This window comes from Perognathus longimembris, chromosome 13, assembly GCF_023159225.1.
Source record: "Perognathus longimembris pacificus isolate PPM17 chromosome 13, ASM2315922v1, whole genome shotgun sequence".
NCBI lineage: Eukaryota > Metazoa > Chordata > Mammalia > Rodentia > Heteromyidae > Perognathus > Perognathus longimembris.
Genome location: NC_063173.1, coordinates 50,378,035 through 50,395,126, shown reverse-complemented (window position 1 = coordinate 50,395,126; position 17,092 = coordinate 50,378,035). Strand labels below are relative to the sequence as shown.

General features: G+C 34.1%; 2 protein-coding genes across 2 annotated transcripts; both read left to right on the top strand.

Moving 5' to 3' along the window:
* The first annotated feature begins 6,644 nt into the window (after positions 1-6,644).
* LOC125361956 (olfactory receptor 4C11-like) lies at positions 6,645-7,568 on the top strand. Its single transcript, XM_048360602.1, has one exon. It carries the CDS (start codon positions 6,645-6,647, stop codon positions 7,566-7,568), a length of 924 nt encoding a protein of 307 aa, XP_048216559.1.
* An 8,597-nt stretch (positions 7,569-16,165) lies between these two features.
* Positions 16,166-17,092, top strand: LOC125361943 (olfactory receptor 4C11-like). Its single transcript, XM_048360577.1, has one exon. It carries the CDS (start codon positions 16,166-16,168, stop codon positions 17,090-17,092), a length of 927 nt encoding a protein of 308 aa, XP_048216534.1.

Sequence of the window (17,092 nt, the reverse complement as noted above, 5' to 3'; positions counted from 1 at the left end):
CCAGAGACTGGAATGAGCCCACCCAAACAAGGAAGACTCCATTTTTTAAAAACATTTTTTAAACTTTTTTATTTTCTATTTTTCACTTTTGTGATGTTGGTTATTTTTCATTTTCCATTTTTATTTGTTTTATTGAGGTTTATTGGGTTTTTTTGGTATTTTTTTGTGTTTTGTGTGTTTGTTTCCAGTATTTTTTCTGTTTCTCTCTTCACATTCTCTTTCCTTAAAATTACTTTCCTATGACTAACACCTTTACTCTTTTCTGCTGACTCTCTATTGTCCATCATTTTAAATTCGTTCTTTCTATGGATTCTACTCTTCTCCACATTTCCACTTCACTGAAACTAAACCAAAATCATCACCCGCCCCATACATTTTATTCTATTCTATTCTCTACCCCTAACTTACCCTCCTGATGTACTTCCAGGACCTCTAGACTCCATTTACCCCTGGTTATGAACATGTAAGATGATGCTAAGTGAAATGAACTCCATGTTATGGAAATAAGTATTATATCACTGTTGTAATTACTTTCAACATTCCATGTGAAACCATACCTTCTATTGTTAATGATGTATCCCCTTCCTTTGGTTGTACCCTCACTATCACTGTATCTCATCTGAGTACACTGGATACTGTATATACTGGTATTAGAACTAAGGAAGTGAAAGGGAATATCAAAATCAAGAGACAAAGGATAAAAAGACAAACAACTCCAAAAGCAATAATTGCAAAACCATTTGGTGTAAACCAACTGAACAACTCCTGGGGGAGAGGGAAGGAGAGGGAGGAGTGGAGAATGAGGGAGGATGTAACAAACAGTACAAGAAATGTACCCAAGGCTTAACGTATGAATCTGTAAACTCTCTGTACATGACTTTGACAATAAATAAAACAAAATAAAATATCAAATCAATAATATATCTACCTTGGCGTATTTAAAAAAAAAGAAGTTTACAAATTAAACAGGTGGTGATAAAAACAGATTTTGAATTTATTAGTGTATATCCATGGCTTTATAAAACGGTTCAACCGCCATGTAAGGTGCCATAGCCTGATTCCAAAATGAAATAAAAATCACCATATTACAGAGATTATTCATGTCCAAATATATACTCAAAATACAAATATGTATGTATACATATGTTAAACAGGGATTTATACTGTCATGGCTATAATACTATCATTCAGAATAGACAACACATATAGTAAAACCAAACGTCCATTAAAAGGTGAATTTATAAACTAAATGTATCCCATGAACTATATAAAGTGTCAAACCACAGGAAATGGCAACACATCAGTGAATATTGGACATGAAGTAATACAAACTTCCAGAGTGTTAGATGGATTCAACTTACTTGAGCTACTTTTATATATTGAAAGTCACAGCGAATTGCTATAGAATTATGCCTAATGGGGAGTGAAGCGAGGTACAAAGGTGGGGTACTGTTTAATGGATCAAGAATTTCATCATTTGAAGACACAAGATTTCTGCAGATGGGAAAGTATGTTAACTGTGAAACAATGTGATAAGATGTTCTGCAATGTGCTATACATATAAATGGGAAGAAAAATAATTGCATTCCTGAAAATTGAACCACAATTTAAATTCAACAAGAATAAGTATTATTGGTAATAGAATAATATTCTTTTCTAACTTTTTTTTGTAAATGTTCTGCATCCCAATACTTAGATATAAAATTATTTTTTAATTTAACTTCATTGTAAAGATGATGTACAGAATTCACAATTACACACATAAGGTAATGAGTAAGGTTTCTCAATCTTGTTACCCCTTCCTTGATTTTTCTCCCACTTTCCCTCTTCCCATTCCCACCCCACTAGTAGAGATAATTTCTGGGATATTATCTTCCAAATACCTCTGTTGCATTGTTTATATATTTAATACTCTTCAGTGTTCAATAGACTAAAGGCAATTTTACAAATATTGGTGCTGTTTATCTTGACTTTTTCTCATGAGTACTATGAAACTCCATAAAAGTTCAAAGGACTGAACTGTCCTTTTCATCCTGTCAGGTCAGTGGGACATGGTACCTCACATCCACAGGCTGGCTGGAATCATTAGTGTCTTGATTGAAGCAGTGTTTGTCATATTTCCTTCATTCTATCACCAGGTCCTGCATATCATATTGTGTTAAACACACTTATAAATAAGAAAGATAAATTATAAGTCTGAGATTACATGCATAAAATAATTTTAAAGTTTATCCCAGGAAAATGTTTTGTGTTTCTCTAGTTGCCATTCATTTTTATTAAATTACTGATGACTGTACAATCTTTGGTACACATTGAGATATTGCCATATGTGTGTGTCATAAAATTGCACTATTTTCATTAAATTTACTTCTGTTGTTTATGGAGATGCTTACATTCTGTGTATTTTGGGCCAATTGTACAGTGAATAATATCACCATTGTGTGTGTGCTGTGTTTTTTTCTGTCACTCACTTCCTTTATACCACACACGATATTCTTCTAGTCCATTCTTAGCCTAGATCTACAGGGAAACAAACATTGCTGCCAGGATCATTTTATTAGAGAGTGTTATTAGAAACAACAATAGGAGTGATAAACTCTTCTCATTTGTTCTAGAAAAAAATGACATTTATTCTAAATAACACATTGAAGCAAAATAATATCCCACTTGTGTTTGAATAATAGAAGATCAATTTCAGATTAATACTGTACCTCATCTGGCTCTTATTTCTTGATTGGGAGGGAAGCTTTAGGGAATGTGTGCTGGGCCTCGCTCTACCGCCCCCCATCTGCGTGGTGGGGCGGTTCCTGGGCTTGTCTGCTTCTTCTGTGTGGGATCCATACTCGGTCTCTCACGTCCCCTGTCCATCGGGATTAATCGTGGGAGCGGGGTCCCAATGCAGCCTCGGTTCTTGTGTGGTTGTGAGACCCCATGCCTGCCAGCCCAAGGAAAGCCACGAGCGCATGGTGGTCTAGAAGAATACCTCTGGGGCATTCTGATTTATTTAAATGAGGAGCCAACAGATATACCCCCAAGGGCAGGCACAAGAGAGGGACTACAGGTTGGCCACAAGGGCTGTCCTTCAAGTGATGTCAGGGGATTTCCTTTGTGGGCAGAGATCCAGCCCCCCAAGGATTGGGTTCTAGGGTCCCTGGCCATCAGACACGTCCTCGACCCCAGGGGTGGGGGCTTCTCTTCCTGTTAAAGGCGGAAGAAGAGGGGACTGACGGGCTAAAGCCAGCTGTGGCCTCTTAAAGGCACAGCTGTCCCCAACAAATGTGTTTCCTAGAAACCCATGTTTTACGTCATTCTTAATAAATATGTCACCAGGGAATGAGGAAGAGAACATGCAAGTTAAAATTCTGTGCGAGGAGTGGTTAGAGAAAATATTGAATGACTTTGGAACCAAGTGAAAACATAAAGTTCTTAGTGAGATTGAAGAGAAAAATCAGACATTAACTGGAAGCACTTTTAACATTTTAGAAGAAATTTATAATTCTTGTGTGAATAAGTTGGCTCCCAACTTATTTATGAAGAAAGGAAGGAGACAGAGAGAACACACAAAACTTACTCCATTTCTTACCAAAGCTGGTTAGATTTCTCGGAATGTGGGCATGTCTCACACTTGCAGAACAGTAATAGCACAACCAGTTCCTACCGGACATCAGGCATGCGTGGACGCATAGGGACTTCCCTAAAATGGTTTACAAACCAGAAAGAGAAGATGACAATCAAGAAACGCATGGTATTTCCTAGTGCTAATGACATTACAAGGTAAGCTCTGTTGAATATTTAATTTAAGCACCATTAGTGCATTCTAAAGTGAACTAAATAGAAATATTATCACTTTGTAATAATTTAGGAATTGCTCTTCAGCAATGGTGATGTTGCCCTGAAAATAACAAGACACAGAAATCCCTCTTCCTCAATGCCAGCTAGAGCCACAATACTATGGAACAGAATTCACCTGAATCTGTCCTCCATCTCTTAATGCTGTCATGTTGCCCTATGTCAACTTGTTCTCTACAAACCTGTCAGTATTTTTACCTGTATATTGTGATATATGAATGTAGGTACATGTATATATTGGAACATATTATTCTTCAATTATTTACTATGAAACTTAAAATAATTTTTACATTCGTATGCTGAACAAATTTATTCTGGACATATTCAATAAAGCCAGTGTAGCTGTAGTTCCTGAAGGTGTGGTGCATTCTGTATTTAAAGATCACTGAGTTTACCTTTCAATCTACAGTATGTCACCATCTTACTCAATATTCTGGATCTGAAATAATTGCCCAACAGTAAAATGCTTCTTTACCTCACAGGAGAGAGTCTGGATGTCTCAGTGTTATAACTATGTGAATTCCAATCTTCTAAGGTAAGATGTTTTAAATATTTATTTTTAATTTAGTGCAACACACTCAAATATTTACAAAATGAATTATTTTAAGGGAAAGGATCTTCCATATAGAAATCCAGGACTGCAGAAAAGCCTCTAAGATACTATAAGTACTATACATTCATAAATATATTTCAGAGGAAATTAATATATAGATAGTACAGACTTCATCTTTAGTGGAAATGTCATCTGAAACACAAAATATTAAAACTTGAATTTTAATATCTAATGTATTTAGAGATGAACATTTTTGAAAATATACCATACTTTTATAATTTATTTTACTTTGTTTAACTGTAAAGGAAGTTGAAGTACTTTCCTGGCTTTTCTACCAATGAAAGGGCCGCAGCCATAGTTTTGGTGCCTGTCATGGCCAAATCTAGAGAAATTCAATCTCTGAGTCAATGTCTTCAGGCAGTTTTGAACTGTGTCTTTTACAATCACTCCCTTAGAGACTTCAGGCAACTGAGCACCCATTGAAATGTGTGTAACTGACATTCTCTCAGATTCTGTAGTGTCTTTAAAGATGATTACCAATAATATTATGCCATAAATACCAAAAGTACAAAATTATACAACTCCCATATTAATTTGTATGTCACTCTAAATGAAACCAAGCAAATCTGTATAAGCTTGATCTCTTTAATAAAAGATGCATACTTCTGAAAATCAATTATTTGCTCAACTTTCCAGTAATATTTGTCTTGTTGTGCAAATATATTTGTATTTCAAGAAATAGTGCTTTTGTCTGCAGTGTGTTTTCTAAGCACATACTGAAAATTTATATATGAGCTTATTATGTATGTCAGTATATAATATAACATATAGTGTGTAATGTACAATTATGTAAGTATTAAAATATTTAACAAATATTAATGCATTTACACATCTAAATTTAATTTTTCAATAAAATATATTGAACATTATTTATAATTTTTATATCCAATAAACATAAATATAGTATTTATCTATATTAAAAGTATATTATTAAACTTGCTATTATTTAATGATTATATATGTATCAATTTTAATAAATGTGCCTATTTACATTTATTTTTATTAACATTTACAGAAGCATGTTTATTAGGTCATTCATTAATAAATGTGGGTTAATTACAACTAAATATAACTAAATAAATGTAGGTTACTTATGGTTGTTCATATATTAATTAATATATACATGTTTATTAAATGTATTTTAAGTATGTTTATGATAAATATTAAAGCATGAATATATAAATATGTAAACTATGAATAAGTATATTAGCAAAAAGAAAACTTTAGCAACTAAACAAAAGACATTAATATCAGGTCTCATTTTACATATCTCTTCTTCAAGTGATATCTGATAACAAGTATTTACAATTATACACAGTGAGAATTAGGCTGAAAGTGTCAATTGTGATTTATAATAGGGACATTAATTTCTAAGTCTCTGGTGTTTCATTGTAAAACTATTGTATGAAGATCTTTTTCTGGTTTATGTTGCTTGTACTCCATTAATTTTTCATCTTGTCATCACTATCTGCTTAATTTGTATGAAAATTTGTTGAAGAATATAGAACTAATGAAATGTAGAGGAAAATATAAAGGATATAATTTACCCAGTGTAGCACTTTTCCTTAATTCTGAACTAGACAAACTAGGTTGTTCTTCAATTCTGAAAACAGTATTCACTACTTTTTCTCACAATTTCTGCCACTTTACTCACTCTGTGCGTGTAAATCAGAGTGTACTCCTAGATTTTATTAAGAACGTTAATCTCTGATGTTTAAGCAATTATTTTGCTGTATTCAAAATGTGCCTCTAATTTCCTGCTTATATCATAATTGCCAATTTTTCAAATAATATGAAAGCATATTAAATTAAATTATACAAAAGATTTCTCAGTGTAGTCATCATGCTATCCTATTATTAATAATATATATTTGCCTTAAAGTAACAAGATTTATTGCCTCCAAGGAAATCACCTAAAATAATACTTTGTTAAAAGAAATGTTTGCTCTATCATTACTGTTATGTGCAACAGGTAAATAGTATTGCATAATATTAAACGGATGAATTTGGGAAAATATGACAATCATATTAACCTGCCATGAAGTTAATTTCATGACAGAGAAGATAGACTCAATTCTCAAAATTCAGAATTCAGTAGTCATTTTAAATTCCTCCTTTGCTCTTTTGCAGGACTTTTGTTTTGTTTTTTGGTGTTATTTTTTTAAGCTGCGAAAGTGAAAGAATGCCTAATAACAGCACTGTAACTATATTTGTATTGTTGGGGTTGACACAGGATCCTCAAAAACAAAAACTGGTGTTTTTCATCTTCTTAATATTCTATGGAGGCACGATCGTAGGGAATTCGCTCATCATGGTAACCATCAAGTTCAGCCGGACACTTGGAAGCCCCATGTACTTCTTCCTGTATTATTTGTCCCTTGTTGATTTCTGCTTCTCCACGTCCATAGCCCCAAGACTCATTGCAGATTCCCTGTCCGCAAAGAAAATCATTTCCTACAATGAGTGCATGACCCAAGTCTTTGCACTGCATTTATTTGGATCTATGGAGATCTTTATCCTCATTGTCATGGCTGTTGATCGCTATGTGGCCATCTGTAAGCCCTTGCGCTACCCAAATATCATGCGAAGGCAGGTGTGCATAATCTTGACTGTGCTTTCCTGGATTGGGTCCTTCATACATGCGTCTTCTCAGATTGGCTTGCTGGTAAGATTGCCTTTCTGTGGGCCCAATTTAATTGACCATTATTGCTGTGATTTGCAGCCCTTGTTGGAACTTGCTTGCATGGATACTTACGTGGTCAACCTGTTGTTAGTGTTCAACAGTGGGGCACTTTGTTTGTGCAGTTTCTTGATTTTGATAATATCATACATTGTCATCTTATATTCCCTGCGAAACCACAGTGCAGAAGGGAGGAAGAAAGCTCTCTCCACTTGCTCCTCTCACATCCTTGTAGTTATACTAATGTTTGTTCCTTGTATATTTGTGTATACACGTCCTCCTACCACGTACCCAGAGGACAAGATGGTGACAGTGTTTTATACTATTGGAACACCCTTTCTCAACCCACTGATTTACACATTGAGGAATGCAGAAGTGAAAAATGCCATGAGAAAGTTATGGAATGTTAAAATGATGTCTAAGTGAGAAAATCAAATGTGTTTTTCTATAAATATTGTGATATAACACAGAGAGTTACTGAGTGTTTAAAGTTTCATGAAGAGGCAAGATTAATTCATAAGAGTTTTTCCCAATAACATTTCCTCCTCTGAATCTTTCCCAACTATGGAATTTCACAGGTATAATCTTTCTGATACTTTCTTTTATATATATTGTAATTGGATTTCTTTCCCTTTCTATGTGCTTCTGGCTTTATGATAGTAGTTTCCTTGAACTGTTACATGTTCATTTTTCCATAGCTTATTTCTGACATACTTACCTACCTACATTATATATCAACTCTTCTTCCACCATACACCTTATTGATAGGAGGAAAGATAATCTTGCATTCAAATTTTTTTCAAAGCTGTAAATATGTTTTAATTCTGTTTCTTTTTATAACATATTTCCAATAAATTAATTTCTCCTTGTCATTTCTACTAGAAAATAGTGAATGTGTGTATTAAAATTGCATGGTTCTTTCTGATGGAAGCATAGAGTTCCATTGTGTGTGTGTACCATATTTTCTTCTTCCATTTATCTACTGAAGGGAATGTGGGTTGATTCCATATTTTAGCTACAGTAAATAGCTGCAGTGAACATGGTTGTGCTGGTTGCTTTATTGTGACCTCATTTGTTGTCACTGGGTAAATGCCCAGGAGTGGGATTTCTGCATCACAGAGGAAGTCTCTGTTTAGTCTTTTAGGAACCTCCATACTGTTTTCTAGAGTTCTTGAACAAGTTAACATTCCCACCAGTAGTATAGTAGCATTCCATTTGGGCCACCTTCCCACCACCATCTGTTATTATTCATTTTCTTGATAATAGCCATTCTAACTGGAGTGAGGTGGAATCTCAATATTGTTTTGATTTCCATTTCTTTTATGGTCAGAAATGTTGAACATTACTTCATATGTTTATTGGACATTCTTTTTTCTTCTTCAGAGACATCTCTCTTTAACTCTTTACCATCTGTAAGGAAATAGAAAGGCTTGGAAAACCTTATATTGAATGAAATAAGCCAGACCCAAAGACATAGGCTGCAAAGTTTCCCTCATTAGTATAACTAGAATATTTTTAGGGCATTCTTAGCAGAGGATCACAATAGCTCAATAGCTATGTGCATATGACATATAAAATGATGCCTATCCAAATGAACTCCAAAAAATAGAATAAGAGATTTTTTTAATGGACTGTTTGCAGTTATTTCTTTTTGTTTCATTTTTTTTCCTTTGGTTTAATCCTTATTGTCACTGTTTGTGATTTATGTACTCTTTTATCTTGCATATAAGTTTATCTTATTTGTGGAAGGTTAGGGGAATCACAGAAACAGTGGGACAAAGGGTGAACCAATGTAACCATGATATTCACTATACACTATGTTGGAAATGAACTTTAGCACTTGCAAGGGAGTGAGGAGAGCCAGGGTAGGAAACGAGAGAAAATGAAGAAGGGGATAATGTTGTTCAAATAGAAATGTACTCATTAGCTTGCTATATAACTGTAACCCCTCTATACATCACCTGCACAATAATATTGTTTTAAAACTCCATGATTTATTTTTTATCATTAGTTTGATTTTTTTACTAGAGTTGTAGTTCTGAACTACAGCAATTTCTTGTGATAGAGTATTCAAAATTTATGGTATCAGATGATTACAATAAATGTAATACATTTGTGATATGTTTTTAACATACTGTTACATTCATCAAATATTTAGCTGCTTATATGATCAGCACATTCTGGTTTAATAGGATAGAACTCTCACCTTTAGGAAGAAAGCTAGGAAATCGACAGATGTTCCAAATCTAAATTTAAAACATTACCAATACTAATATTCAGCCTTTTTTCTGATACCATAGAGGAAAAAATGTAGAATTTTTTTCTAATCAAAAATTGTATTACCTGTTGTCTGCAAATGTGGTGATAGGAAAACAATAAATGAATCTTTGTCCCTCAAAAATACAATTGTCACTAGTTATTGGCTTTAGAGAGAAACAAACAGTGCTGTAACAAATCTATTCTCTACTGGTGTTCTTTATTTTTTAATAAAAATTTCATATGGATTATTTATAAAAATTTCATATGGATTCATGAATTATCCATAAAACTTTAATACTCTAATTCACAGAGCAAATTATTAGCTATTTTATATCTTTACTTCCACTGGTTTGCACTTTGAGGTTTTTATATTCATTGTTGATAGTGTATGAAAAACATTTAATTTGTAGTAAATATGAGCAGAGTCCATTTCATTTCTAACTTTACTTTTCACTGATGAATGGAAAATATTAAACATGATCAATTTTCTTTCCATTTTAGGAGAGGTGAGATGTTTTCTTTATTCATATATGCCTTTGATCTAAATACTACAAAGTAAGGTATTCAAGTGGAAAACTATAAAAAGCTAGATTGAGAAACTTGTAGTTAGGCTTCTAGGGAAGGGGAACATGAAAATAGACAACAGAAAAAGTGAGGGAGGGTGTAATAAGTTTGACAAGAAATGTACTCACTACCTTATGTATGTAACTGCAACCCCTCTTTACATCAACTTGACAATAAAATTAAATTTAAAAATGCTTGTAGGTAGAGAAATCATTTATTCTCCTAATATTGGTTTGCTACAATTTCCCAATTCTAGGTTTAAACAAGCTTGAGTTTACTTTATATGCTAAAGTAAAAAAAAATCTTTCAAATTTTAGAAAATTGATAGTGACCATGTCCTACATGTATTGTAGGTGAAATGTGCAGGATAGAACAAAAAAAAGAATCATTAAAAATATGAGCTTTAAGCCTGAGAAATTTGCCCAGTCATAAAGCTACCTCCTACCTAGCATGCACAAGGCCTTTGTCTTAGGCTTCAGAAACACAAACACACATACACACACACAAACATGCACACAAACTAATTAAATGTTTAGAATCTTAGGTTACATTTTAGTCCTACCAATTTATAGAGTAGTAATATTATCAAAGTATATGAAATCTTGGTTATAGTAGAGTTTAATCAGAAGTGATAATGCCTCCCAACTCATTGCTTGTTATGAAAAATGAGAAAGGTAATGATTACTACAGCCTATTAAAAGGTTTTTGTTTTGTTTTGCTCTTTTATGTCAGTTGTGCCACTTGAACTCAAGAATTACGCGCTGCCTGAGGTCTTTTCCTCAAGGCTAGTGCTCTACTACTTTGAGGCACACCATCACTTCTGGTTTTCTGGTGGCTAATTAGAGATAAGAATCTTACAGATTTTCCTGACAGGCTGACTTGAACTGTGATCCTCAGATATCCATCTTCTGAGTAGCTAGGATTACAGGGATGAAGCACCAGCCTTCAGCTTATTACCAGTTTTTACAATGGATATTTAATATGATATTATTACCAATAAATAGATTGTTGGTTTAATAACTAAATTGCAAATTTTACATTATCAGCCACCATATGCTTTTAGTAATGCCTATTTCCATTTAAGACAATATATAAAGATAGGGAAATGAAGTTTAAATTCATTATTTTTCTTTCAAGTTAATTCATATTCTTTCTGCTTTCTTGAAAGAGGAAAGAATTGTTATCCTTTATATAATGAACTTTAGTAACAACAAAAGGCTGTTGCTCAATGATATTTTACTTTTTGCTCCAGTATGAAATAAACTAGAATCCAACAGAGTAATTCAGTTGTACCCAGGATTTCAAAATACCCTCCCAACACAGTAGGTTCCTGGACATGGTGGCTCATAACTGTCACCCTAGAAACTTGGAAGGCAGAGATGAGAGAATCATAATTTCCAGCCAGACCTCTAATATTTCAAAAGATAGTAAGGCCCCATCCCAAACCAGCCTGTGTTTTATTTTGGTAACATGGGTATTGTATATATGTTTATCTGAATTAGGGAAGTGAAAGGGAACAAAAAATAATGAGACAAAGGGTAAAAGGCAAACCAATGCAACAGCAACACTTAGAAGACAGAATGTTGTAAACCAACTGTACAACATCCAGCAGGAACTGGGAAGAAGGGAAGATGGGAGGAAAAAATGAAGAAAGAGGTAGCAAGTTTGACAAGAAATGTACTTACTACCTGATGTATGTAACTGTAACACCTCTATACAGCACCTTGGCAATAAAAAAATACAATATACAATCATCATATAAAAGAGAATCTCCATTCCTACACATGCATTCAAAATACATGAAGAATTTGTATTTGAGTAGGGATTTCTGCCTTCACGGATATTCAAACCAAGCATTAATCAACAGGTGATTTTATAAACCAATATATGAATGAACTACCTGGAATATCATTCAGTGTCAAAACTCAGGAAGTGATGACATGCTGGTGGACTTTGAGGCCATGAAGTGACACAAACTAGAATGCACACATGATGAGTGGTTTGACTGATCTTCAGAGTTCAGTATCATGGTCAATTTTCATAGACTATGGTTATTGGATTGAATTGAGGTGCAATAGTGAGGTGTTGTTTAATGGATAAAGATTTTTTGAATTTTATAATAAAGAATTTCAATGGAGAGGAGAGAACAATGACTATTAAACAATGTGAATGGAGGTATGCAATGTACTACACACACAAAAACAGGAATGGTAACAAATGGTATTCCTATGAATTGGTCCTCAATTGAATTTCAACAAAAATGGTAAGAATGGAAATTGAAAATTGCTTGATAGTTTTTCACTTTAAATGACTTAGGCAGCTTTCAGGAGTTTAAGCTATAGACTTCTCTGAAGTCTTCAGTTGTGCTGTTCCTCTCAAGATTAGCATGAAACTCCATAAAACTTCAAAGGACTCAAGTGTCATTTTCCTCCTGTCAGGTCAGTGGCACACAATAGCCTCACAACAACAGACTGCCTGGAATCTTTGTTGTCTTGATTAAAGCACTGTTTGTTGTATTTCCCTCCTGCTATCACTCAGTCCTGCATACCATACTGTGTAAAACATACTTACAAAAAAGAAAGAAAATTTATAAATCTTTGAGCTCACATCCATAAAATAATTATGGATTTTAACCCCAGAAAGCTTCTCCCCGAGCCATTCATTTTTATTGTTACTGATGACTGTGTAGTCTTTGGTACACATACACACACACACACACACACACATATATTGACATATTGACATATGTGGGGGGGGGGGTTAAAATTACTGTAGGTTTGGTTACCTTTACTGCTATGTTGTTATTCAGATACTTACATTCTTCATATATTTGATCATCATATAGTCTTACATTGAACCATATCTACAGTAAATAAACACTTCACTGTCTGTGTGCTGTGTGAATTTTGTCACTCACTTCCTTTGTACCTCACAGGAGATTCTTCTTGTACATTCTCAACGTAGATCTACTAGGAAATAAACACTACTCCCATGATCATTTTATTAGAGTGGTATTAGAAACCACAGTATGAGTGCTAAATTATTTTTATTTGTTCTAGACAAAGAGGGTATTTGTTTTCCTAAATGGCACTTTTAATTGAAATAGTATTCCACTTTTACATACAATAGAACAAAATTATAGATTATGTTCTTTACCTCATCTGGCTCCTGTTTCTCAATTGGGGAGAGGGGAAAGAGACACTTTAGTGAATGATTTCCCAGATGCCTGTATTTTACATCATTCTCACTAAATATACCACCAGGGAATAAGGAAGGGAGAAAATCCAAGTTAAAAATTCTGTAGGAGGAGTGGTTTTAGAAAATATCAAATGACTCTGGAACCAAGTGAAAACATAAATTTATCTCAGAGATCCAAGAGATTCTGATTTCAGAATAATCTGACATTAGAGTTCTCACTTGAGGAAATTGCTCACAAATTATCTATGAAGAAAAGGAGACTGAGCACATTATCCTTACTTAATTTCTTACCAAAACTGGTAAGATTTCTATTAATGTCGCCATTTCTTATACTTGTAGAATATTAATCTCACAGCCAGTGCCTCAAATGCTTCAGCATGTGCAGAAGAATAGAATGCTTAGGGATAATTCTATTAGAGGTGACAATCCACAATGAAAAGATGACAAATATGTTCAGGTGGTTCCTGATGATAATGACATTACAAGGTAAGCACTGCTGGAGATGATCATTTTAAAATTAATTACATACAAATAATGCCAATTTGGGTTTGTCTAGGAATTGTTCATCAGCAGTGGTGATATTGCCTTGAATATAGGTGGATTCAGAAATTCCTATTCCTCGATGCCAGCTAGATCCGCAATAGTATGGAACATGATTGAGCTGAATCTATCACCAATCCCTTAACCCTGTGATGTTGTCTTACATTAATAATGACTTGCTCTATACAAACATGTCAGGATTTTTATCTGCCTTTACCAGTCCATAGTAATATATGTATATAAATACATATGGTGACAGGAACAGATTATTTTATATTACTTATTCATAGAACATTTTTTATATTTGCATGCTGAAAGAATTCATTTGGAAAATATTCGATGTTCAAACCAGCATGCCTGTAGTTGCTGATAGTGTGTTAAATTATATATTTAAAGTGTACTCACCATGTTATTCAAGCCTCTGGATCTGAATTAATGACTCCACAGGGCCAGCATACTGCCTGTCTGCACTGACAAGAGTTGGGATAGCTAAATGAGCCCAAGTCTTCTAAGGTAAGATGATTTTAAACTTTATTTTTAACTTAGTGTGACACACATGCAAATGTTTACAAATTGGATAATTTTAAAGGAAGTAGATCTTCCATATGGAAGTGCCAGAAGTCAACTCGCCTTCTCAGATAGTACAACTATATATAATATTTATAATACCCTTTTAGAGGGAATTAGTGTATAAAATCAGATACATATATGTTTATGTATTTTATTACATAATTCATTTTTAGTGAATACACAGCATCAAAATCTTGAATTTCAATTTCCATTGTATTTAGAGGTAATTGCATATGCTTGATATTTCTTATAAGGACAAAGATCTTCATGAAAGAATCAAGTGTTTGTTCATTATTTGGGCTAGTATTTAGATTATCTGTGAAATATTTACATTTCTAGAAATAATGTTTTGGTCTGCAGTATGTTTTCTAAACATATTATGCCAGTTTGATATGTATATCTTGGTAAGCTTATGTTTATTAAAATGTTAGAAGAGCAAATATTCTTTTGTCCTTAAGATATTCATAAATATATTTGCATAGGAAAACACATTGGAAATGAAGATAAATATATTTAAGTATTTTTAAAAATATATTTATATATGATTCTATATGTAATATATAAAATTACTGTCTACTCTATTTTTATGAAAACTTGTTGAAGGATATATAACTCGCAAAATGGACAGGAAAATTTTTAATAAATGCATCGTTTTACTATTGGAGAGGTAATGTACAGAGAGTCTACTGTTAAATAAGTCAGGTAAAGAGTACATTTCTTTTTGGAGAGTGTCACCATGTCCCTCACTCTCTCCTAGTTTTTCCCTCCTATCCAAACTCACAAGTTGTACAGTTCATTTTCCACCTAATGTCTAGTGAGTACCACTGCTGCATTTGCTCACCTTTTTTCCCTTCCTTTATGTGCCTCCTCTTTTTTTTTTAACCAGTCTTGAGGCTTGAACTCAGGGCCTGAGCACTGTCCCTGGTTTCTTTTTGCTCAACGCTAGCATTCTGCCACCTGAGCCACAGTGCCACTTCTGGCCTTTTCTATATATGTGGGGCTGAGAAATCAAACCCAGGGCTTCCTGTATACGAGGAACGCACTCTTGCCACTAGGCCATATTCCCAACCCCTGTGTGCCTCCTCTTATACTCCCATAATAGCAATAACACCAAAAAATCTCTTGCTTCTATTTCTTGCAGGTAATTTTGTAAAATATTATTTTATATGATTATATGCACATAACTATTGAGCCTTTGTGGTCTGCTCCTGTGAATATCCTTCTTGTTCTCACTGCCTGACTGTCTAGAGATATGTGTAATTTACCATCAGACAGGCAGGTTTAAAGGATATAAATTTAGCCATGATGTGAGTTTACATTAATTTTAATTCTGAATTTGACTGACTAGGTTAGTCTTCATTTCTGAAATGTTATATTCACAATTCCTTTACCATGGTATCTGCCACTTTCACTCACTATTTGTGTATGGGTATCTGACAGTGCACACGTAGATTCTATTAAGGACAGTAATCGCTAAGGCTTAGAAATTTTACTACCTACGTTATTCAAATAAGAACCTCACATTTTACTAGTAGCATAATTGTCAAGTTCAAATAACATCAAAACATATTAAACTAAATTATGCAAAAGTTTTTTGATTCAACATGCTATCCTACTGTTAATACATCTTTGTTAAAACTAATAAGAAACATTTATTGACTCCTAAGAAATCACCTTGTTAAAAAAAAACATTTTCTCTTTCATTACTGCAAATTGTATTGCATGACATTAAATTGATGAATGCAGAAAAATGAAATATTAATAAGTAATAACCCACTAGTCATTTAATTTCATGACAGAAACAGACACAAATACAAAAATTGAGTAATACTTTTCCTTTGCTCCTTTGCAGATTTTTTTCTGTGAGTTGAGATTTCCTCACATCAACTAAAATGATGCCTAATAACAGCACTGTAACCATGTTTGTATTGTTAGGGTTGACACAGGATCCTCAGAAACAAAAATTAGTGTTTTTCATCTTTTCAATTTTCTATGGAGGCACTTTTGTGGGGAATTCGCTCATCATTGTCACCATCAAGTTCAGCCGGACGCTTGGCAGCCCCATGTACTTCTTCCTCTTTTATTTGTCCCTTGCTGATTTCTGCTTTTCCACGTCCATAGCCCCCAGACTCATTGCGGATTCCCTCTCTGCAAAGAAAATCATTTCCTACAATGAATGCATGACCCAAGTCTTTGCACTGCATCTATTTGGTTGCATGGAAATCTTTGTCCTCATCCTGATGGCTGCTGATCGCTATATAGCCATCTGTAAGCCCTTGCGCTACCCAACCATCATGCGAAGGCAGGTGTGCGTCATCTTAATTGTGTTTGCCTGGTTCGGGTCTTTCATACATGCCACTGCCCAGATTGTCTTGCTCTTAAAATTACCCTTCTGTGGGCCCAATTTAATTGACCATTATTGCTGTGATTTGCAGCCCTTGTTGAAACTTGCTTGCATGGACACGTACACGATCAACCTATTGTTGGTGTCCAACAGTGGTGTAATTTGTTCAAGCAGTTTCTTGATTTTGATGATCTCATATGTTGTCATCTTGCATTCACTGAGAAATCACAGTGCAGAAGCCAGGAAGAAAGCTCTCTCCACTTGCACATCTCACATCACTGTAGTTATAATATTCTTTGTTCCTTGTATATTCATGTATACTCGTCCTCCTACCACTTTCCCTGTGGACAAAATGGTGGCAGTGTTTTATACCATTGGAACGCCCTTTCTCAACCCACTGATTTACACACTGAGGAATGCAGAAGTGAAAAATGCCATGAGAAAGTTATGGAATGTTAAAATCATGACTAAGTGA

Coding starts and splice junctions, on each gene's coding strand:
- LOC125361956 (XM_048360602.1), top strand. CDS start 6,645: ATGCCTAATAACAGCACTGTAACTATATTTGTATTGTTGGGGTTGACA.
- LOC125361943 (XM_048360577.1), top strand. CDS start 16,166: ATGATGCCTAATAACAGCACTGTAACCATGTTTGTATTGTTAGGGTTG.